The following is a 24,920-nucleotide window of genomic DNA, read 5'->3' as shown; positions in this document are numbered from 1 at the left end:
CAGAAATCACCCGACACACACTATCGCACAGGAAGAAAAAAACATCGCCAAGCGACGGGCTGGTCCAGTGTATCCTCGTGCCCGCCTCTCCTCCGCTCGGCCATTCAGACACTAGAACGGGAGCCAGCTCCCTCTCTTTCCTGATTGGTCAGAAACACAGTCTCACCTGTCTCATAGCTCTCCCCCCCACACCCCCCCCAGGCCCCCATTGTTCAACCGATCCCATTCATGTCTGAACATTCCCCCAAACCCTACACCCCCCTCCCATCCCCCCCCCCCCCCCCTGAGCAAGACCATGTGACCATCGGACGTCCAACCCCTCTGCAGGGCGTCTCCTCCTCCTCCAGAGCGGACCCCCCTGGCCCCGCCGTGGAGCCCAGCCAGGGGCTCTGTGGGTGGGCCGTGCCGGGCTAGAGCTCGGGGTTGCCTGGAGGTTTGGTGGTGGTCATGATCTTCATGTACTGGGTGAAGATGGCTTCGAACGCCTCGTCCCGGTGGATCATGGCGCCAAACACCAGCGGCTGGACCGGACGAGAAGGGCGACTCGGGTTAGTTTGGTTCAGTGGGTGTTCACATGGAAACGGGATGCGTCACACATGAAACATGATCGCTCTCTCCGTAGCACTGTACCTTCTGAGTGGCGGGGGTTGCTATCGAGATGCCCATTCCACTTCCTGGTAGGACGGAGAGGACCTTGTACTGGAGAAGACAGACATGTCATACAATGTTGGACTGTTGATCATGTTTCACATAGTCCACAAATGTTCCCTCCGTACGATTCGCATCAGGCCAGCCAAGCCAAGTTTATGATGAATTATTTGGGTGTAATGTGTATCATTTGTGTTGGCGTTCAACCAAGGTTGGACCAATCACACTCCTGCACGTTATCCACAGCCAATGAGGGGGCTGACAACCAAGTCATGATAAAGATTAGACATGGGACCTGAACTGTAACCTGTGATACCGTCTCGAGGTTAGAGGTCAACTGTCATGTCATACACAACATCGCTCATTTCACTGGCTCTTTAAACCGTTATGGTATCATTAAGTACTCGTATCGGTACTCAGTATCAGCAAGTACCAAATGTAAGCACTTGTGCTTCTGAGAAAAAGTTGAATCGGTTCATCTCTAGTTAAAGGTCAGGGTTGAACTCTGAGCTCTAGAAGGTAAGAGAGGTTAAAGGTCAGGGTTGAACTCTGAGCTCTAGAAGGTAAGAGAGGTTAAAGGTCAGGGTTGACCTCTGAGCTCTAGAAGGTAAGAGAGGTTAAAGGTCAGGGTTGAACTCTGAGCTCTAGAAGGTAAGAGAGGTTAAAGGTCAGGGTTGACCTCTGAGCTCTAGAAGGAAAGAGAGGTTAAAGGTCAGGGTTGACCTCTGCGCTCTAGAAGGTAAGAGAGGTTAAAGGTCAGGGTTGAACTCTGAGCTCTAGAAGGTAAGAGAGGTTAAAGGTCAGGGTTGAACTCTGAGCTCTAGAAGGTAAGAGAGGTTAAAGGTCAGGGTTGACCTCTGAGCTCTAGAAGGTAGGAGAGGTTAAAGGTCAGGGTTGAACTCTGAGCTCTAGAAGGTAAGAGAGGTTAAAGGTCAGGGTCGAACTCTGAGCTCTAGAAGGTAAGAGAGGTTAAAGGTCAGGGTCGAACTCTGAGCTCTAGAAGGAAAGAGAGGTTAAAGGTCAGGGTCGACCTCTGCGCTCTAGAAGGTAAGAGAGGTTAAAGGTCAGGGTTGAACTCTGAGCTCTAGAAGGTAAGAGAGGTTAAAGGTCAGGGTTGACCTCTGAGCTCTAGAAGGTAAGAGAGGTTAAAGGTCAGGGTTGACCTCTGAGCTCTAGAAGGTAAGAGAGGTTAAAGGTCAGGGCTGAACTCTGAGCTCTAGAAGGTAAGAGAGGTTAAAGGTCAGGGTTGAACTCTGAGCTCTAGAAGGAAAGAGAGGTTAAAGGTCAGGGTTGAACTCTGAGCTCTAGAAGGTAAGAGAGGTTAAAGGTCAGGGTTGAACTCTGAGCTCTAGAAGGTAAGAGAGGTTAAAGGTCAGGGTTGACTTCTAACCTCGAGAACAGGGGTTTTCAAACTGTGAGGCGCGCCTCCCCTAGGGGGCGCCAGAGCTCTTCAGGGGGGGGCGCACGTGAGGAAAAAAATGTACTCTCTCAAACTTTGAAAACCCCTGCTCTAGAGGGTACGACAGGTTAAAGGTCAGGGTTGACTATGGAATAGGTCAAAGGTCAGGGTACCTTCTGGATGTCTGTGATGTCGACCAACTTGATGACTTTATTCTTCTTGGAGGAACTTGAGCGGGAACTGGAGCTCTCAAAGCATAGGTAACTGACAGACAGACAGACAGACAGACAGACAGACAGACAGACAGACAGACAGACAGAGACAGACAGACAGACAGAGTGCGACAGGTGGGGAGAGAGGGCGAGACAGGTGGGGAGAGAGATACAGGTGGGGAGAGAGACAGGTGGGGAGAGAGACAGACAGACAAGTGTCGAGAGAGAGATACAGGTATGAAGACCAGTTGAGGCATTGCGAGATGTTTATATAATTCAGTATAAAATAAAGAGAGGGAGGGGTGTCCACGTACTTCTCCGTGACGTACAGCACTCCGTTCCTGATGTAGTCCGTCGGCATCTTGCGGTCTCTGTTGATCAGGCAGCACCTCCAGCCGTTCTCACACACTGCCAGAACAACCAATCACAGAGCTTAGACACATACATGGACCAATCACAGAGCTTAGAAAAAGACCAGGGCCAATCCTAATGCTACAGAAACATACAAATCTGAATGCTTCGATGTATAAAATGACCAATCCAAAAGCGTAGCTACATAAAAGGACCAATCAAAGCATCGCAAATAGTATTAAACCTTTCTTTAGTTATTTGGCTTTAAATAAATATACATTACCCTGATTCCTATATCTGTTTTTAAAATTAAAGTTTCAGCTGCTCTACTTTTGATTGTATGCTTCACCAAGCTAGGGTGTGGATCCACGCTGTGGTTAAAAAAAGCATCTGCTCGTAATGTGATGTAAAAATGTTTCCATGCCGCAGTGCCTCTTCTCACCCGCTAGAGGGCGCTCCAGCTCCGCCAGGTTGAAGATCTCGTGGAAGGCGCCCTTCTTGGTGCTGTGGGAGCGGCCTGCCTCCTCGTCCCGCGCCACGCCGCACGGGATGGTGGCGATGCTGCCCCGAGAGACCACGGGCTGGACCTGGGGAGAGGAGGAGGAGGAGGAGGTGGAGGAGGACGAGGAGGAGGAGGAGAGCATGGGGAAGGAGGAGGGTCAAAAGGGGAGAGGAGGGGAAGAAAGGGAAGTGTGGTGTACAGGAAGGAGGGAGATCGAGGGGTGATGAAGAAGAGAGACAGGAAAAGGAGGTGGGAGCGCAGGGTCCAAGACAGAAGGAGCAGAGAGAAACCAGCAGACAGATGCGTTTGGATACGGAGTTGAGCAGAGATAGGAGGGAGGGAAAGGGGGAGAAAGGGAGAGAGAACAGCAATGTTAACAGGGCGTCAACACAAACATCCAACCAGTGACTGCTAGCCATGTGCATGACATCATCAGGCTGCGTCTAGCTAGCAGGGCAGCGCGCTAGCTAGCTAGCTGGCTAGCAGGGCCGAGGGGAGCTAACAGCTAACAGACAGGCCGCTCACAACCTCTTTAATTAGATCAACAGGTCTCCTGTCCGTGCCGAGTGCTTTGATGCAGGAGGGGGGAGGTCTTCGTGCAAAGCCAAGAGCCAGGCCAGAGTCCAAGCTTTTGCTGGAAATAGCGAATATTAGCTACCACGTGTTCGCAAACTGGGTGCTCGCTTGGAGGGAAGATGTCAATCAAACTAGATCAAAGCCATTTACGTGATTAATCAAATGTAAAGAATAATATTTATGTGTGTGATTAAACACATCGGCCCTGATATGAAAGTTATTACATTACACACATTGTTTTTTAAATATTTAAACATTTAGGTATTAAATGTGCTTCCAAACATGATAAAATTGCATTATTGATTAAAACAGAGTTGGGTTTAAAACGGTCAACCGTGAGACCGGAATATGCGTTTACTTGGTGGCTAATGTTTAGCATGTTAGCATCGCCTGAAGTGCTGGTAGTTGAGTCCGTTTCCATGCCGACGAGCATCACAACGCCCATGCTCAGGCAAAACAAACTTCGAGTTCACAGCAAAAACCTTACAGCGGTGTCAAGGTCAGGCCCTGAATGTGTGTCGATTTGTGATTGTTATTTTACCACTGAGCACGTTATCATGTTTGAGAAGTTTGATAAAAGGGAACAGTTTTCAGGTTATCCCTTTGTTTACTCAAAACAGCCTATAGAAGCTCTCTAAATATGCTCTGAAGTGTAAATTAGGATTCTTTAAAAAATAATGTAAAATCGTCAGTGAAGGCCACTGACACTAATACGTTTGAAATATAGTTTTAAACACTTAAAATAAAAAAGGGGAGTCTTATTGTCTGTTGTTCAGTGGAGGCCAAATTATGAAATAGGAAAAAGGCTTTCAAATAATAACAGAAAAATACAAGTATGGGATACTAGGAACTACATGAGTGGTTCTCCTACTACGGGCTTTGAACAAAGCTACCACCACAGGTGAACTAGCTCTAACAACACTGGATTCAAAATGTCTTCCATACTCCCTTCGAGGATTAGTTCGTTGTTCGGGAACAAGGCCAATTCTGACATTTTGATCCATCTCACACACACACACACACACACACACACACACACACACACACACACACGACTTGTGGGGGCACTCAGCACTAGTGAGGACTTGGGGGGGGGGGGGGGGGGGGGGGGGGGGGGGGGGGGGGGGGGGGGGGGCGTGGTCAGAAGCCCTACCTTCTCAGTACCAGAGAGCTGAGAGGAAAAGAAATGACACACAATGTAGCTATAACACACACACATATGTTTATACACATACACAAAGATGCAGACACAGATACAAATACACAGATTCACACACACACACCGATACATGCACACACACACACACCATCTCATTAAACCACTGATGATCTGACCTTTGACCTGGCCAGGACAAGGTCAAATGATCAAGGTGTATGTGTGTGTGTCTGTTTGTGCTTTTCTTGTCTGTCTGGGTGCATGAAAAATGAGTGTAGGGTTGTATGTGAGTATGTTATGTTATGTGTGTGCGTGTGTTTGTGTATATAAATGTGTGTATTTTATCTGTGCCTGTGTATATGCATGTGTGTGTGTGTGCGCATGTGTGCGTATACGTGTACATTATATGTGTGTGTGCCCGTGAATAAGTGTGTGTGCGTGTATATGCGCGTGTGAGCATGTGTGTGTGCGTGGATGCATTCCTGCATGGGTGTATGCGTCTGTCCCTGTGTTTGTGAGTGTGAGTGTGTGTGTGCCTGTGTGAGAGTGTGCCTGTGTGTGTGTCTGTGTGCGTACCCGTCTGGACACAGTGGCGTTGGTCCTCTCCTTGAGCTGGGGGTCAGTGGGCAGGCTGTTCCAGATGATGCGGGGCGTGTCGTATTTGTCCCGCAGCTTGGGACAGCTCTTAAAGATGAAGTCGATGATGAAGAACTTAATACCAGCGTACAAGCCTGGGGGGGGGGGGGGGGGGGGGGGGGGGGGGAGGAAGACAGAGAGGGACAAAGAGGGGGAGGGAGAGAGCAGGAGATGATGAGAGTGAGAGAGTGTTTGTGAGTGTGAGTATGTGTGTGTGTCTGTGTGTGTGATCAGTCTTCCTCTCCACAGAAAGTGTTTGTTGGCAATGAAGGACCGAATGAAGAAAGCATACCAGTGAGAAAAGAGGTGTGTGTGTGTGAGTGCGTGCTTGTGTGCGCGTGTGCATGTGTGTGTGTGCGCCGTCTCACCCATCATGAAGCCCATCAGTTTGTAGGGCAGCAGACAGGAGGTGATGAAGGCAACCCACAGACCCACGTAGAGCTTCTGGGTGCTCTCAGGCTGCACCCACATGAACAGACTGGAGGAAAGAGACACAGGATTATATATATATATATATATATATATATATACATACATACACACATACACACAGGAAAATATATATATACAGAGACCAGCGGGCGAGTGAACAGACTGATCGACTCCATGCCAGGCCAAATTGATGCAGAAATTCAGACAAAAGGAGCCCCAACCCAGTACTGGATTCATATACAAGAGCATACTTTTCAGAAGGCCAACATTCCCGTATAAACAATCATATTTGCACTGGTCTTATGTAATATTCAGATTTTCTGAAAGACTGAATTTGGGGTTTTCTTGAGCTGTAAGCCATGATCATCAAGATTCAATCAAATAAAGGCTTGAAATATTTCACTTTGGGTGTAATGAATTTATGTAATAGTTTCACTTCCTTAATTTAATTATTGAAATTAATCAACTTTTCCACAATATTCTAATTAATTGAGATGCATCTGTGTGTTTGTATACATATATATATGTAGAAAAACAACACGCTGATCATTTAAATCATACATTGTATTTGACTTACTTTTTTATTTTCTCCAAAACATCTGACATTTTTCCAAAGAGGTTCTGGAAGGAGAGAGGGAGGGAGAGAAAGAGAGAGAGAGAAGAGTGGAAGAGAGAGAGAGATCTAGTTTAAGCTGGATCAGCGTTGTCTGGTGTGCATGTTGTTTTGATGTCAGTTTAAGATAGGAAACACATTACTGTTAAATCACACAAAATATAAAAAAACATACTGTGCACGATGTGTGTGTGCATGCGTGCATGTCTTTGTGTGTGTGTGTGTGTGAGTGTGCCTTTGTGTGTGTGTGTGTGTGTGTGTGTGTGCGCGTGCGTGCGTGGGTTCCTGTGTCTGAGTGTGTGCGTGCCTTTGTGCTGTCGTATGCGTGAATGCGTGCATGCATGCCTGTGTGTATGTGCCAGTGTGTGCTTGCGTGCGTGTACCTGTGCTTTCTGAGCAACATCGAGAACTAGTTGGAATTTCTCAGAAACAGTCAAGTCTTCTTTTGGAGGATCCTGCAATCCACAAATAATGAAAGCATTATGACGTCACCGACACATTTGAACGCCATGACATCATTGTCCCCTCCTTATGACATCATCATCATGACATCATCGTCCCCTCATTATAACATCATCATGACATCATCGTCCCCTTATTATGACTTCATCATCATGACATCATCGTCCCCTCGCTATGAAATCATCGTCAGGACATCATCGTCCCCTCATTAGGACATCATCACTATGACGTCATCCTCCCCTAGTTATGACATCATCAACATGACATTTCATCCAATCATCACATTGTTACATCATCATCATGCCATCATTGTCCCCTCACTATGACTATGATTGTTTCTCTCTCTTCGGACAAATGTACTTTGCTTTGGATTGCTTTGGATAAAAGAGTCTGCTAAATGCCCTGAATTTAAATGTATAATGCTGGGTGACCCACATTAGCCTGCTTACTGTTACATGTTCAGCAAGACAGACAACAACCCCATGTAAAACAGAAAGTAACAAACAGGAAACAGGAAGTCTTACCACAGATTCTGAGACCTCAGGCACAATGCTCCACTGGATCCTCCAACCTCTGTGGGCAGAGAGAACACACATCGTTTGTTTTCTTAGAAGGTGTTAGAGAGCTTGACTTAATAGCCATCGTTTGAGTGGAATGTGTTCTAAAGGCCTTAGCCATCTAGCTATTAGTGAGTGAAATGGTCTGTGATGATATCTGTTCTTGTCAACTGCACCTGCCTCTGAATGAGACCAAGTGAGATTTTTGATGCTAGATAAATTCTAAATTCTGACCAATCGAGGCCTCTTTTCCCTGGCCCAGGAATCCCTCTTTCCTGTCAGACACATGTACGCAACAAAAATGTATCAAAGCTCATCATCGACTAACAGGTGTGTGTAACACTTCTTTACTTTCAAAATCGTCTCTCTTCTACTCTTTAACGTTCTCTCTCTACAACTCGAAACAGCTAGAGAGCCCAATGAAACAAACCTCTATCCCACACATCGCTCAACTTGCCCTTGTTTCACTGAAACCGCCCTGATTTGAGACACTGATGACTTGCTGCTGAACACAGACTCTGTCCTCGTTTCTAACCTTCATAAGAGCCACCAGGACACTAAGTTCACCAGTGAATCACTCATCATCACTCATCTCAGTGATTGAACACTACATAGGAGTTAGTTATTTATAAAATACATTCTCGTACACATTTGTTTTACACATTTTAACACCTTGGTAGGAAGTTTTACATGTAGCGTGTTGCGTGTTGAATGTTTAGTGTCGCCTACGCCAAGTAGCCTACGCCGCGTAGCTTACGTGTCGTGAGCTACACGTGGGGTACGGCATGTAGCGTACGGCACGTAGCCTACGCCAAATAGCGTGCGCCGTGTAGCACGGCGCCTACCTTAGGCTAGGTGCCGTGCGCTACGCGGTGTAGTCTACCTGTTGAAGGCTACCTACTGTACGCTATGTGCCGCATGCTACCTGCCGTACACTACGTAGCATATGCCATGCCGTGCGCTGATGAGAGAGGCTTTGCGTGAGCCCGGTTTCTGTGGGAGTCCAGTATGTGTGGGTGCGTTACCTGGCAATGAGGTAATTTAAGGAGAGGCGGAGGATGGCCAGGAAGAGGAACATGGGCATGGCCCAGCCGTGCCATGCTGCGTTCATGTAGATCTGGACACAACAACAACAACAACAACACAGCTGGTTAGCCTCACTAGAGGGGGTCTTCAGGTCAAGACGCCTGCAGACGCCTTATCAAACCGTTACAGACAGAGTTTTGGTTAGTAATCTAAAGTCTGATCCCAGACTGACTCAAATCTTGGTGAGCGTGGCGTTTTACTTTCTGTCACACTTACACGCACACACACACACACACACACACACACGGCAGACTCACGATGAAGGCGATGCCCGAGGTGTAGACGGAGTGCCAGTTGGAGAGCGCCGACAGGTTCCTCATGAAGTTGGTGACCGGCCTCGCCCCGCGCTCTGAGAGGGACATTTTAGGGGACTTTTCAGAATAAGAGCGCATGACCGACAGTCAACCACTGCAATAATGACGGATCAATTAACATTAAGGAATTCATAGTAGATTCATATGACATTTTTATTATTCATAATAAAATATAAGACTACATTTATAAATGCCAAATGAACATAGAAGTTAATGCATACTTTAGTTCAGTTCATTAAACAACACAAAGTATGTGCGTGGGTACTCACTGAGTCGCCTCATGTTCTCAGTCAGCCTGAAACAAACAGCAAAACGAGGGTCAGGACAGGAAACACACACACACACACACACACACACACACACACACATGCACACACACAGCTTTGAATGTGTGCTAGGTTTGTTTGGCCTTCGCCTCCAGAGAAAAGATAATATCAATAGTTTTTTTTTTCCTTTCGGTGCCGAAATTAAAACTCTTCCCTCAATTCTCTCTCCGCCCGCGTGTCACCCTTAACAAGGTCCCCCATGATGACTCCTCCTGGGAACCACTCTCCTCCTCTTCAAGTTCCAGGTAAAATCAACGTATCTTGGTGAACAACATCATCTTCGCTGAAAACAAGCATGTATGGGCTGCAGTGTATAAATATATATATCTCTTGTACATTTCATGCACATTTTAAACATCAACATAAAATGATGATAACCTTCATTAATTCAGGAAGGTACTTCCAGAAATGCATCGCTTGTTTCAACCCTATAGTGTAGGGTCATTTGGTTAAGATCTCATCAATGTACGTAGTTGTTTTTCCGTCACCCAGAAACCAGGGATAACATGCAGTGTGCCTCGTCCACCACGAGATGGCACTAGTTACATCCTAACGGTTCCGTCTGACGGTTGGCCGCCATCGGTATTCAGGGGTTTAGTGGCCCAGAACTGCTGCTGCTCTGAACCACAGGGCCATGAACAGTATTTATCGTTCCAAACAAAGTCGCCGTAGACATTACTGATTAAACCTGCACTTAACCTAATTTTGGATCTATGTGCCAAAGACTCGTTTCCTCATATAATAATAATAATAATAATAATAATAATAATAATAATAATAATAATAATAATAATAATTTGTATCTATAACGCACTTTACATCAACTCAATGACCTCAAAGTGCTATCATCATATCATGTATATATGTCATTATAATTTCCTCACATTCTGTTGATAATCGTGGTTCCTTTTTCAAGTTTTAAACTAATCATCCTACACGGTACACCTTTAAGTGATGTAGCTAGTAGTGTTACCACCATATTTGTGTTTAACTTCATCACTGCCCATCTTAGCAGGGGGATATCAGTGAGCATTTAGCTGCATCGCTAGCAGTGTTGTGTTAGCATTTAGCTGCACTGCTAGCAGTGCTGTGTTCAGCGTTAAGCATAATCGCTAGTAGGGTTGTGTTAGTGTTTAGCTGCATCGCTAGCAGTGCTAGCAGCGGTGCTGTAGTTAGCGTTTAGAATTCGTTAGCACCTCTTAGCACTGAGCGGCTCCTCTGCCTCCACCGTGGTCTCCTCCGGCTGGAAGCGGAAGTCCTCCATGTAGACCCCGAAGCGGTCGTACCACCAGCGCTGGAACCGCGAGCTCCACTCCTCGCGCTGGGGCTTGTCTAAAGGAAGGAGAACGCAAGCTAACTCGTTAGCTAACCGGGGAACGAGCCAACTCGTTAGCTAACCGGTGAACGAGCTTACTCGTTGGCTAACTGGTGACCGAGCTAACGCGTTGGCTAACCGGTGACCGAGCTAACGCGTTGGCTAACAGCTGACCGAGTTAACTCGTTAGCTTACCGCTGAACGAGCCAATTCGTTAGCTAACCGGTAAACGAGCCAACTCGTTAGCTAACCGGTGAACAAGCTTACTCGTTGGCTTACCAGTGGGCAAGCTAACTTTTCATCTTCAAAGTCATTTAATGTGTGACGGTCTGTCCTTATTCAGTCGGTAAGGATCGGAGCAGTCTGGTGGATTCCCTGCTTTAGCTGAATAGTTGACTACTGGGCCCGGAATAACACAAGGCAGGGATGGGCAACTGGCGGCGGGCCAGTTGCGGGCCAACTGGCGGCGGGTGCGGCCCGCGAGTTCATTTGTATATATTATTGGTTTTTCAGTCGCCATTTGAACCAAACTGTAATTAATTATGCCCCGAAAATGTAAAGGTATGTAGCCAAGTGGATGGTCTTGGAATTACCACGTCGACCTCACCCCCTCTTTTAGCGGGATTTACAAAAAAAAAGAATTTTACAAACATGAGCGCTCAAAAAAGAAAACTAGAAGGAGAAAATCGCGTTTTCCAGCCAAGATGGGAAACAGATTATCTTTTTACAGACTGCAAAGGAAAACCCATGTGTTTAGTGTGCTTGGAAACAAAATCGGCAATGAAGGATTTTAACTTGAGCCGCCACTACAACGCCACGCACAAAGAAAAGTATGACAAGTACACCGGAGCTGCCAGAGCCGCTATCGTTGCTGATCTCAAGCGAAAAATACACCGTCAGCAAAGCTTTTTTACCAAAGCCACGACCACACAGGAATCGTCACTGAAAGCATCTTATGTTGTTTCCCTTGAGCTTGCTAAAGCAAAGAAGCCCCTGTCAGATGGTGAAATGGTGAAGCGATGTGCAGTTGAGATGGCGAAAGCTTTTGGAGACGACAACATGGCTAAGAACTTTGAAACGGTCTCTCTGTCCCGACGCACAGTGACCAGAAGAATTTTTGATATTCAAAATCATGTCGAGGGAGCTCAGGGAAATCATGAACGACTGCAATTACTTTTCCTTAGCGCTAGATGAGAGTACAGATGTGATGGATGTAAGCCAGCTCCTCATCTACACACGAGCAGTAAACAGTTCATTTGAAGTGCATGAGGAGTTATTGAAACTGGTGTCTTTGCATGACACTACCAAAGGACAGGACATTTTCAACGCTGTTGAAAGTGTTGTGAGTGAGCACGGAGGCTTTGACAAGCTATCAGCTGTTGTTGCTGACGGTGCGCCATCAATGCAAGGAAGACGCACTGGATTCGCCGGGCTTCTCAGACAGAGTGGCGTTGACTGTCCAATACTGCACTGCATCCTACATCAGGTTGGTAACGTTATTTTCAGCTATTGTTATCGGTGATAAATAGGGCTGCCCCCAACTAAAAACTTTCCTAGTCGTTGCCACTTTATTCCGGTTATCGACGAATGGTTTGCGGTGCTGTCAGAGATCGGCGGCGGAGGCAGGCACGGAGCGGCCGGGCAAACGCTTTTACTAATGATCCGTTATTTTCTGACTGAACAGCCTCCTGGAAATTATATTTTATCATTCATAAAATTATAAACTAACGAAACTCGTTAAAGCAAGTCATTTGGTGCTTTAAAAGTCACGATTTTAATCTGAGACAGATTCCACTTCTCTTCCCGTCCTTTCTGGTCGACTAACGTTTGTTCCCCTGTGAGGCAGCCCTAATTATCAATGTGTTTGTCTTAGTGAGATTTAAAAATAAATAATGACTACAATGTTGGTGAATCCAATTTATTTTATATTGCAGGAGGCCCTCTGCCAAGTGAAACTTGGACTTGAACTTCAGCCATGTCATGGATTTAGTAACGAAAGTTACCAATCTCATTCGAGAAGGAAACAGGTCTCTTAATCATCGGAAGTTTGTAGCCTTTTTGGATGAAGTGTGCGCGGCGTACGGGGATTTACAGATGCATACGGAGATAAGGTGGATGAGCCGCGGAAATGCTTGGAGAGGTTTTTTGCGCTGCGCTCTGAAATCCCTGCATTTCTCGAGGAGAGCATACGATGTGACACCAGTGCGTACTGCAGTCAACTCAGGGACACTGATTTTCTCTGTGACATGGCCTTCCTTGCAGACATCACATCTCATCTCAATCGCCTGAATTTGCAGTTGCAGGGAAGAGGCCAAACTGTGTCGGATCTGTATGCACACATGAACGCGTTTAATGCTAAACTAGCCCTGTTTAAAGAAGGCTTCCAATCCGACCGTCTGAATTTGGCACACTTCCCCTCATGTGAAGAGATGCGCAAAGATGCTCCCGAATGCGAGGAAACCATGCAAACCAAGTACAAAGCAGAAATCGAAAAACTGCAGCAGCAGTTTAAGAGCCGCTTCCAAGACTTCTACGCCATGCAGCCACGCATCGCGTTGTTCACTGACCCGCTCTCTGCTGCTGTCAGCGAGCAGCCCCCTGAGCTGCAGCTTGAACTGTGCGAACTGCAGACCCGTTTTTCCAAGCAAACCGCAACGAGAGGGGAATCTCCTTTTGGAGACTGCTACCAGAGTCCCGATTTCCAATCCTCAGGGATTTTGCACTTTCGATGGCCAGCATGTTTGGGAGCACTTACATCTGCGAGAGCAACTTCTCAATGATGAAGCACATCAAGTCCAAAGAACGAAACCGACTGACCGATGAGACACTCTTCCAGCTCATGCAGATTGGATGCACCAATATTGAGATTGACATTCAGTCTATTGTGCGCCAGCAGGAGAGGCCACAAGTGTCTCATTAAGACAGGATTTTACAGAGGTAACAATTTTAGAAATATCATTTGAAAAAAAAAGAATTGCACTATTAGAGATAGATATGTTTTGGTTTTTGTAGCAGTATTAGATAATTGTTTGAGACCCCATTGCACTGAAATAATATAGTCAAAGAATGTGGATTTTTTCTTTATGGGTAAAGTTCACAACTCACCCATGGTGAAATGTTGATTTTTCTTATGAAAATATAAATGTTATTGTTGGAATATGGATTGTTCTTAAAAAATAAATATGTAAATTGAAATGTTCGAAATGTTGGCCCACTAGTGAGCCTTGTTTGGGTCATGTGTTTCTGACTGAAAGAGCCAAATTGTCTGTAATGTTTGAAAACTGGTATAATAAACTTTGATTGCCAGTATATTTGTTCTATTTATTAAATTAGTTAGCTATAGTAGGCCAATTAAGTGACAAGGTTATAATGGTGAAAGTGCATGTTGATATACGTGGCCCTCTGGTAGTGAGGTGAAAATTTGTGTGGCCCTCCCTTTTATCAAAGCTGCCCATCCCTGACACAAGGTGTCCACTTCACTTATTTAACATGTTGGTCATGTTAAGCAGGGGCTTGGGATAGCCTTCCCTGGCTCTCTTTCCAGCTCACCTGTCCGGGTGTTGGTTGGGGATTGCTGTTTACGGGGCGGCTGCGGTGGAGAGTCCTCTAACCTGAGAGAGAAATCAATAGAGAAATGCAACGAGTTAGAAGGGTCAGTGGTTTGTCCTTCCTGGAGGCCAGTGGGTGTGTAATCCAGTATCACCTGATCCAGTATGCAAAAACACTCTTACACACACCTGTGGGTGTAATGTGTCTTATTGGCTGACGAGGGATTAATGCTTCTCTCGTTATGTAAACATAGCTGCCAGGTCACATGACAAGAGAATGACTTACATGTTTTGGACACACGCACACGCACATGCGCACACACACACACACACACACACACACACACACGTTTGGCAAAGTGATCTTGTATCAATTGTACAAACACATGAATATTTAGGTAAGACATGTAAATGCAGATTAAGGCTCAGACTCTCTCTCTCCATTTCTCTTCTTCTCCTCTCCCCCTCCCTCCCACAGACTGCCTCACTCTCCCACTCTTTCTTCCTAACCTTCAGTGAACTGTAAACTGCTGTTAGTGCGACGCTTACAGAAGTGAAATCCCTCTCCGCTTGCATCCCTCAAAAAGCTGATAAAGAAAAGAGTGTTGCTTAATTTATTTTTTGGGAGGAAGTCAAAGTTGTGAGCGTTGGCAACTTTCAAGAGCCAGGTGGGACCACACTCTGATTTAAAACATCAGTATCATCAGAAAACGTACCACTTTGACACATTTAAAAACATATGGTGGTAATGCATTCTTTTGTTTAAGCACAGCTGGGTAATTTACGTTTTGAACTGGAATAACCTTCTTTTATTTGGTTGTGTTGAAGAGGAAAAGACTCAAGACTAAATTGTTCATAGGTCACCTAGATTCTGCACATCCTCCCCCCTTAACCCCCCACACACCCCCCTATGCACTTATTGTATGTTGTACGTCCTGGCACTTAAAAATAGTACTCAGTATTGTGTAGCATATTATCCTAGCTATCTTTGTTGTCTACGGGGAATGGGTTAACCTAGCAATTGTTGGTGCTTTGCACTAACAATCGTAAGTCACTTTGGATAAAAGCGTCTGCTAAATGCCCTGAATGTAAGACAAAAAAGGTTAAGTTGTCACATAGATGAATTATTTTAAAAGTGATATAAAACCCTCTCGCTTTCTCTCTCTCCCTCCTCCCTCTCTCTCTCCCCCTCTGTCTGTTGGTGTCTCTCTCCCTCCTCCCTCTCTCTCCCCCTCTGTGTGTTGGTGTCTCTCTCCCTCCTCCCTCTCTCTCTCCCGCTGTGTGTTGGTGTCTCTCTCCCTCTCACCTGGTCCGGAGCACTTCGCTCATCCTCTGCTCCAGGTCTATCCTCTTCCCTCTCTCCTTCTCCAGCTCCTGCCGCAGCAGGTCCACGTTGGTCTCCTCCCGCAGCTTCCGGAGCTCCTCCTCTGGAAGCACAAACACACACAAACAGCAGGAAGGTCAGGAAGGTCAGCGAGAGAGAGAGAGAGAGAGAGAGAGAGAGAGAGAGAGAGAGAGAGAGAGAGAGGGAGAGAGAGAGAGAGAGAGAGAGAGAAAGAACGAAAGCGACCGAGAGCGAGCAAGAGTGAGCGGGAGCATATCAATGCGAGGCCTCAGCTCTAAGGGTAAATAGTAAATGGACTGCATTTGTATAGTGCTTTGTCTTTATGGACACATTCACCCACCGACGGCGGATTCAACCATGCAAGGCGACAGCCAGCTTGTCGGGAGTAGTTTAGGTTGAGGTACCTTGCTCAGGGACACCTCGACACTCGAACTAGCGACCTTGCGGTTACCAGCCAACCCGCTCTACCTCCTGAGCTACTACCCAAAGAGTACATTAGCAGTCGATGTGGAGTGATCAGTGGCTGCACTGCGGGCCTGACTGGGACGGCCCCCGGGCTGGTTCAGGCCCTGGGGGCCCCTCCGGTCCGAGTCTGGCCTAAGGAAGGTTCTGGTTTCAAACCCCCAAGTCCCCAGTCTGCCTGTAGGCATCTCTGAGCGGGACGTCGCTGACCCCTACCTGCTCCTAGATGAGCTGTATCTGAGTTCCCATCACATTGCGTTGGACTGTGTTAAACATAGAATGTATAATATAGGTTAAACTGACTGAAAAGACTGTATATAATAACGTCTACCTTCTACTTGATGACCTGCATCTGAGTTCCCTTCCTGGTGCGTTGGACTGCATTAAACATAGAATGTATAACATAGTTTACAGATTGAACAGACTGTATATAATACAGTATACCTGCTTCTTAATGACCTGTATCTGAGCGTCTGAGAATATATCTGTGTCTATGAGCAGTGAACAGTATGAGCACAAAAGTTCAGGTCTTCCTGATGATAAAGGGCTTCACAATGACCCTGACTAGAGAGCAGCGTGAGAGAAATGAGGAACGTGAGAACTTCTGACATGACATAATGAGTCACATGAGGAACCAAATGACTTTCCTCATGTGTGCGGTCTGGGGTGATGTTTGTGGTGAGGGAACTTACACTATTCCATAAACAATCATTTTATGAAAAGATTCTCATTGTGTCAATATTCTCATTGTGTCAATAAAAAACAGTTTATTATGACTGATAACTGATTCGTATGAATATTCAGTTTTATATGACGATAGATTTTGTTTGGAGATATTTGCCTGCTTTTCCTCAACTTGGAATAAGGGGACAAATGAACTCTTGTGCCCTCGCTCTCTCTCTGTGTTTCACTGTCTGCTCTCTACCTCTCCCTCTCCCCCTCTGTCCCTCCCTCCCTCCCTCCCTCCCTCTACAGTGGCAGATGGATGAGGAAGTAGGCTAGATGTTCAGATACCGGCTCCTCCACAGAACCGCGTGGCGCTGCGATGGCCATAAACGAGGTGAATTCGTCTCAGGGACGTCATGTTCCCTACCACAAGATGATGCACACCTTTAACACTCTTCTGAGCGACACAGAGAGAAAAGGGAGCGTATGTTGACTGAATGATTGTTGCTCGGGTTGAGGTGAGGTAAGGTTGGCGGTCCCTAAAGCAACACATCAGATTAGTCTGATTCACGGGCCCTGCTACATAAAAGGAACAGACCCATCATTAGTAGCAGCACTGGTAAGGCTTTCTCCCTACAGTCCCCTGAGACCTCCCTAGCTCCTCCCTCTCTCGAGACTCACCTGTCCCAGGAATCTACAGGTGAGGGTAAGAGGGGCCCAGCGTTCAAGACTCAGTAGTCTTAAGAGACGCGGGAACACGAGAGGTTTCAATAAAGCGGACCACAATCTTTCCTCTGAGTTTTAGTGAGGTGGTGATGTGTCGGATCACTGGTTGGGAATACAAATCCCACAAACCACCCGCAGTAACACATGGTTAAGGTTCAGGATAAGGAGTGACTCAGTTAATTAGGTTAGGTTGAGGTGAGTAACTAGAGGGATGACTATAGTTAGGTTGATAGTTAGGCTAAGTAGCTTAAGGTTTGATTTGGTAGTTAAGGTCAAGGTTTGTTAGTAAGGTAACAGGTTTGGCCTAGTCGTGATAGCTAGCTTAAGCAGGTTAAGATTTGGGCTAACTAGTATTAGCTCGTTCAGTAGAAGGTCTGAGTAGTTAAAGGTGAATCAGACTATAGTTAGTTAGTTATAGCGCTGTTCTTTAACGAGGGCGCGGTTCGGGACTCACTGAGGTTTAGGTTCATTTTGTGGCTCTTGATCTTGTTCACCGTCCCGTTGAACAGAAACTCAAAGCTGTCCTCCATGTTGGACCCAGTTATCCACCGGCGCTCTGACACGGTACCGGGCCCCACCGTCTCCCCCGTACCGGGCACCATCCCCATACCGGACCCCCCCATGTGGCGGCCAGACTGGGGGGTCCCGGGTAAAGCCCCGGTCCGAAAGCTGGCGGCAGCCATGAGTCCTCCACACCCCACAAAATGGAGGTCCCGGATTTACCACTAACTCAAGTCCCCAGAGAGCAGTTTTTCACAGAGAGTGTGTCTCCGCCATAATTTACCAAATTTAATCCGACCCAATCGCCGAAGAGGAAAACAAACACTTTGTGAAAGGTGAAGTCCGGGTTCCCCAGACCTCCGGACCATACTGGGGTAGTTTGTGCAGAGATTAAGTGTTTCTCCACACGTTGTTTACCGTACAACTGACCAAACATGGAGGAAAAAACAACTCTTGGAAAGTTAAAGTCCTGATCCTCTCCAAAGTCAAGTCCCCCACAGAACTCTTTCACAGCCTTTCCTCCATCATCATAATCAGCCAAATGCAAACAGATCAACCATCAACGCTCGTTCAATAACCATCTACAATAGCGACAATATCAGCCTCATTACAGAGGAGAACTAAGACTAAGCACATGTTCTGAGGGGCCAGAGGGGTCCAAGGGGCCGGACCTGAGCCCAGTAATCCAGAAAGAGGGTCGGCTTAGGGCTCTGACTGACCACAGCCAACCAGCGCTTCTGAGGTGGAGCGAGGTGGTCACTAAGGTCGAGAGAGAACGGAGGAGAGGGAGGGAGGGAGGGAAGGAGAGAGAGAGGAGGGTGGAATGTAGAGAAGGAGGGTGAGAGATGTGGAGAGAAACTGTGAGAAGGGGAGAGAGTTGAGAGTTTATAGAGTTGGATAGAGGTAGAGGCAGAGAGAGGTAGAGAGAGAGATGGAGAGTGGCAAGCCGACTAAGGCAGCCTGGAATTTCAGTATTTCTAATCACTTAGCGTGCACACACACACACACACACACACACACACACACACACACACACACACACACTTTGGCTGCGCAGGAACACGCGAGATTACGTCCAAAGAGTAATTTTTGGTGTGTTGTCGTTTGTGAAGGACTTACAATTGACCACGGATAAAGAACCAACAGAACCACAAATCTGCTCTCATGTTCTCAGAAAAGGCCTTCAATGGTTCAACGGAAAAATACTGACGTAAGTACAATGGACCACACACACACAAATATATATAGATAAGAGAGAGAGAGATATGCAAAGTTGAACACTGGTCTTCCGTTGTTCTCCACCAGTAGGAACGAGTGCGTGGTAAAAGCAGCATATCGTAGGATATAATTATATTTATATTATTCATTATTTTTAGCCCTGACATGTCCTATCGGCCTCACACTGATGGACACATCCTCCCAGCTCGGAACATTAATAAAACACGACCCCCATCGTCACAGCATCTCACTCTCAGAGATTGAGAAACTAACCCTGATCAAAAGGCAACACTTCTCTGTAATATTGTTATATCCCACGCCAATAGAGAGAGAGTGAGATTGAGAGAGATAGAGAGAGAGACTGAGAGACAGAGAGTATATATGATGCCTGTTGCAACACAACAAACAGAATAAGATATAACTTGCCGTGTTCTGCCACCACTGATGAATAGAGCGTCTCATGACGGTTTCAGAACAACAGACCTGTCTTCAGCGTTCAGGCGACACAATGAATGAACCATTGTTCACCAGAGGAGGAAAACACCAGAGCTAATTTCCACAAACTGATAAAAACAGACCTTTATCCACACGTTCCCTGAACCACCAAAACCAAGATCGGACAATATCTCCATAACTCCGGTAATCACTCTGCCCTGAAGGGATATGGAATTAGGTTCCATGTGATGTATCTATCGTTGTATATCTAGGTTCTAGAACACAGATATACAACGATAAACAGTGTTGTTATTTCCATGCAATTAAAATACTTTCAACAATAATGTTCTGTATGATTTTACCAAACTATTTTAACAGCAGAATTATCTACTGGGGGTCATAAAACCAGCTATAGCAAAACGTTGCCATCTCTGGTTCTGGAACATCTGTGTGTTCTAGAACAGGACCATATCTCAGGGTTCCAGAACAGGGACAGAGAGAGACAGAGATAGAGAGAGACACAGAGAGAGAGAGAAACACACACAGACAGACAAACAGACACAGAACAGAGAGAGAGAGAGAACAGAGAGAGGACGGAGAGAGAGAGAGAGAGAGAGAGAGAGAGAGAGAGAGAGAGAGAGAGAGAGAGAGAGAGAGAGAGAGAGAGAGCCTGGAGGGCCAGTGGCCGAGCGACTGCAGCAGAGCAGTGGCAGAGAGAACATTGATCAGCTCGTCTATGCAGCACCCCCCCTGCAGTGACCTTCATTCACCACACACACACACACACACACACACACACACACACACACACACACACACACACACACACAAACAAACTACCACAGATATCTGTATGCACTGCAACACAACCACACACACACACACAATCACAGTGTGATGTGGCATTTGCTTTAAAGATAAATGTCAGAATGGAAAACGTCAGCCATGCATGCTGCTGTGTGTGCGACCAGTCAAGCCACGAGGAACTATATAAGTGAATGAAGCATAATGTGGGAGAGAGAGCTCAAAGAGACTGCAACAGTCAGGGAGAGAGAGAGTGCAACAGGAACATTTAGATAAGAGACAGGAGAGAGAGGAAGAAAGAGAGGGGTTGAGAGAGGGAGGTTGAGAGAGAGAGGGAGGTAGGGAGGGAGGAAGGGGGAGATCTAGGGTATTAAACCTGCCTGTGTAATAATTATACAAGGTGATCTGGTCGACTGGTCTGGTCTCCCACCATTAACAGATGGTTTAAGTCAGCACCAGGGACTCTGACTCTCTCTCTCTCTCTCTCTCTCTCCCTCACATGCACATCAAATGATGCACACACACATGCATGGGGTGCAGTTCACACACACACACACACACACACACACACACACAAAAGCGCAGTGCAGATGCGTTGCGGTTTCGTGTCGACGCTAAACCCTCTTACATAATTGACACTCCCATTGTGTTCCCCGTTGGTCCGTTAGCGGTGACCTTAGGGGCGAGGCGGCTGTGGCCAGCTGGACTGGGAGACAACCAACCTGTAAGCTAGCCAGCCAGCCTGTAAGCTAGCCAGCTTGACACCTAGCCAGTGTGAGCCTGCTAGCCAGCTTGACATGTAGTAGTCAAGCTACTACGTGTGGTAGCTTGACTGCTACACGTACCCTGCTAGCCCGCTAGTGCTTCAAACGTGACAACAGATAGACAACATGGAAGATCTTCCTTGAAGTTTTACTGGTCAGAGCACCATGTAAAATACATAAAGAAAATATGAAGCAGAATCTCCTTCCACTGACAAGAAAATCGTCTTTAACCCAGTAACATGAGACCACTCGTACCATCTCAGGGAAGACCTCAGGCTCCAGTCATGCTACCAACACCTCTGTCTAAAAACGTACGTTAGCGAGTAGAGAGAGCTACAGTCCTACGACTCCCATTTTGTTTTTACTTTAACATTAGGAGATTAAAATGACCCTCTATTCCTAGACTGTAAATAATTAAACGTTAATAAACTATAAGAATAATCGTTCAATAAACATAGGCCTATTAAGGCTGAAGCCATCGAAATCATAATCTCATTTTCACATGTGATCAGCCAAGGATTAAAACTGTCAACTGCAATCTATTAGACACGATAATACGGTAACTTTACGCCCTTCAGAGGTCTGAAGTGAGCTGGCATGTGCTACTCTGAGCGGCGGTCTGCTGAGCGGCGCTCTAGCTGAGGAGTCCGTCTGCTTGGCAGTTGGGTTGTTGTTTGGTTCACCAGCAAGTACTCTAGCTTATATTGCTATCAGAGAGCAAGGGGAAATAGTTTGATTAATGCACACTCACACTGAAGGACACAGACAGACTCTGGTTTCTAATCAGAGTAATCAGTTGTGGGAACCAGGACATCAGTGACACACACACACACACACACACACACACACACACACACACAGAATGGAAACTTGTGCGACACATGTGGGTATTATGTGTGTGATGTAACACAGCATGGATAGAGAGAGACAGAGGGATAGAGAGAGAGAGTGAGAGGAGAGAGCGGGGTGAGAGAGAGAGAGAGAGAAAGAGGGGTGTGTGTGAGAGAGAGAGAGAGAGAGAGAGAGAGAGAGAGAGAGAGAGAGAGAGAGAGAGAGAGAGAGAGAGAGAGAGAGAGAGAGGTGAGAGACATTGAGTGCCCTGGTGAGGGAGAGAGAAGGGCCAGAGTGCCAGCCACACAGAGGGTAAAGTGATCACACCGATGTGTCTGCCCAGTGGCTCTCTGTCAGCACGATGCAACACAATCCACGCTAATCCAGCCTCATTTAAGCAGGTGTTGAGACCGGCAGCCACTCACTCCTCCAGGCCACTTTCACACTCGGCCGGCGACCGGAGAGGTCCGGCCAGGGCTCACTCTGAATAATCACCAAAACATTGAAACCACGCTCAAAACATCCTTAGAAAATAAAAGGAGAGAGAGAGAGAGAGAGAGAGACAGACAGACAGACAGACAGACAGACAGACAGACAGACAGACAGACAGACAGAGACAAAGACGGATTGTAGACAAACCCATCAAGGGGCCAGGGCACAGAGAATGCCTCCTGACTGAGGTGCTATCGTATCGCTTCCTCGTTAACCGCTGTCGTGGTTGGCCTTGCGATTCTAGCCTAAATATTGCAAGCTAACCTCTGGTATCAAATCTAGAAGCTGATCTCGAACCAGCCCGACAGTGGCAGCTTGGCTCGGAACAACATTCAGCCAATCAGGGACCCCCAGGCAAAGGGGTGTGGATGAGCACCTCACAAGGCAGCGCCATTTTGGATTCGTACAAGAGTAGCATTATACATTGATGAATACTGCATTGGTCCTGGAGGAAATACAACACATTCACATGATTATAGACCAAAAAAGATGCAACTAAAGTCGGGTTATTGTAATCTATTTGTCAAAGAAAAATGGAAATCATTGCGGTTTTAAAGACCGATATTAAAAAAGGAGAAAGTTGGAGAGAAAGTATACGGTAGTTTAATGTTTTTTTTTAAAGTAGTTTATCCGTACGGAAAGTAACTTTGTTTCAACAGAAGTACCAGAGTGGAATCTTACTAATAAGCTTCATATATCCACAAGGCTCATTAGAAAACCGTGTTTAGAGCAGCCATCCAGTCCCCGGAGGAGTAAGCCAGCTTTCCCCACCGCGGCTACCAACGATTAGCATTTGTTGGCGTCATTCGCTACAGAATCGACTGCGGGCTAAGGCTAGCCATGTTACGTGCGCTATGCGGGAACATGTGCGTTACATAACGCCGTATCGTAACCCACAAATCTTTTGTCCTCCAACACCGCAGCCGTACCAGCAGCCTGATAATCAGATTAGCCGTTATCGATGACATATATAACAATCCACTCATCCAATTAGTGAGGACACGGGCTAACGATCGCTAGCTGGAGTTCCCTGTAATGTCGCGAGCGTTAAGGGCTTTTTTTTTTTCAAAGCGACAATTTAGGCACATAATCAAACTTGGAGTAGCTACAAACAAGTTAGTACTGTATATATTAGTGCAGGCCTAATAATAGTAAAGCTTATCTTAAATTAGTAATATTAATTAGAAGGAGAGAGGCATACAGAGAGAGAGAGAGAGAGAGAGAGCAAGAGCGAGAGCGAGTGAGAAAGAAGAGAGCGAGAAAGAGAGACAGAGAGACACAGGCCGTTGAATTTGTAATTCTTGATGTTAGATAAGGTTCATCCAGTTAAAATCACCCCCAGATTTTGAGCTGAGGTTGGAGAGATCCATGTGGAAGGAAACGTCCGAAAGACGATAGGAAGGAGGAGATAGGAGGAGGAGGAACTTAGGAGATAGGGAGTGAAAGTGTGATTGACGACATGAGGGCGATTCACCACACACACACACACACACACACACACACACACACACGATAGGGGAACAGGTGGTTCCAGTCCACCATTGTGTGTGTTCTGGTGGAGCTGTGGTTCTGAACAGAATAGGCAGAACCAGTAGAGGACAGACACCATGCTCAGATAAGGTGGACACCTAATTAGTTCAATGCTGGGAGGGCGTATCAGACGCATCAGGGCTAAGAATACTGAATAATACAAATATAATTATAGCCTAGGTTCTGTTGCTGTCAGCAGGCACTGGTCTGTACTGGTGTGGGAACAATGGAAGACCAGTGTTCATTCCTTATCCTCTACAGCGCAGTACCCCACCCCTTCCTTACGCACTTATTGTATGTTGTACGTCCTGGCACTTAATGTACGCACTTATTGTATGTTGTACGTCCTTGCACTTATAAATAGTACTTAGCATTGAGTAGCATCTTATCCTAGCTATCTTTGTTGTGTACTGGGAATGGGTTAACCTAGTGATCGTTTGTGCTTGGCACTTTGTTCTATCAACATACTTACTCTCCTTCTTCTGACAAATGTACGTATTGTAAGTCGCTCTGGATAGAGGCGTCTGCTAAATGCCCTGAATGTAAATGTTAACGTACCGTCGCTACCATTCTGGATAATTTCACAGTAGACCGATTTGTAACAATACTTCAACCTACGAGTCTCTGACTCAGAAGCCACACACCTGTTTGAGTGCTGAGCAAAACTCGATGTTCATATTATTTACACACATCGTTCCAAGTCACTGTGTCCATGCCTCGGTCTCCCTGAAACAGAAGCCTCCTCTCTAACCAAACAGACCCAAACACTGTGTATCACGGGGACTCTCATTGGCCGCCTTCCAATAGTTGTTCAACAGCGTTTCCGCTCCCCCCTGATTTCCTAAACCTCCAGATGTTCTCCTCGGGCGCCATTGTAACGGTTCCAGGAGGAAGTGAGCGAGAGGAGCGGCCTAATGCGGCCATCAGACGGGTTCTGGACCGCCGACGCATTAGTGGATCTCATACGACAGGAAGTCATTAGGCACACGCCCATAAACCCGGGGGGAGGGGGA

The 24,920-nt window shown here is 46.4% G+C and overlaps 1 protein-coding gene across 1 annotated transcript; it reads right to left on the bottom strand.

Annotated features, from left to right (window-relative positions):
* Nucleotides 1–293: 293 nt before the first annotated feature.
* Nucleotides 294–17,940, bottom strand: gramd4a (GRAM domain containing 4a; the record flags this gene model as incomplete). The annotated part of the gene is made up of 17 exons (XM_079755933.1): nucleotides 294–521; nucleotides 631–699; nucleotides 2,221–2,311; nucleotides 2,574–2,667; nucleotides 3,053–3,197; nucleotides 5,421–5,575; nucleotides 5,849–5,958; nucleotides 6,490–6,533; nucleotides 6,909–6,980; nucleotides 7,512–7,560; nucleotides 8,570–8,661; nucleotides 8,888–8,979; nucleotides 9,214–9,239; nucleotides 10,467–10,602; nucleotides 14,135–14,196; nucleotides 15,440–15,560; nucleotides 17,787–17,940. The coding sequence occupies 17 exons, from the start codon at nucleotides 17,938–17,940 to the stop codon at nucleotides 411–413; spliced, it is 1,623 nt and encodes a 540-aa protein (XP_079612059.1). The 3' UTR covers nucleotides 294–410.
* Nucleotides 17,941–24,920: the final 6,980 nt, after the last annotated feature.

Source organism: Pollachius pollachius, assembly GCF_949987615.1.
Source record: "Pollachius pollachius genome assembly, chromosome: 18".
Lineage (NCBI taxonomy): Eukaryota > Metazoa > Chordata > Actinopteri > Gadiformes > Gadidae > Pollachius > Pollachius pollachius.
The sequence above is the reverse complement of the archived record's forward strand: the minus strand, read 5'-3'. Positions and strand labels throughout refer to the sequence as shown.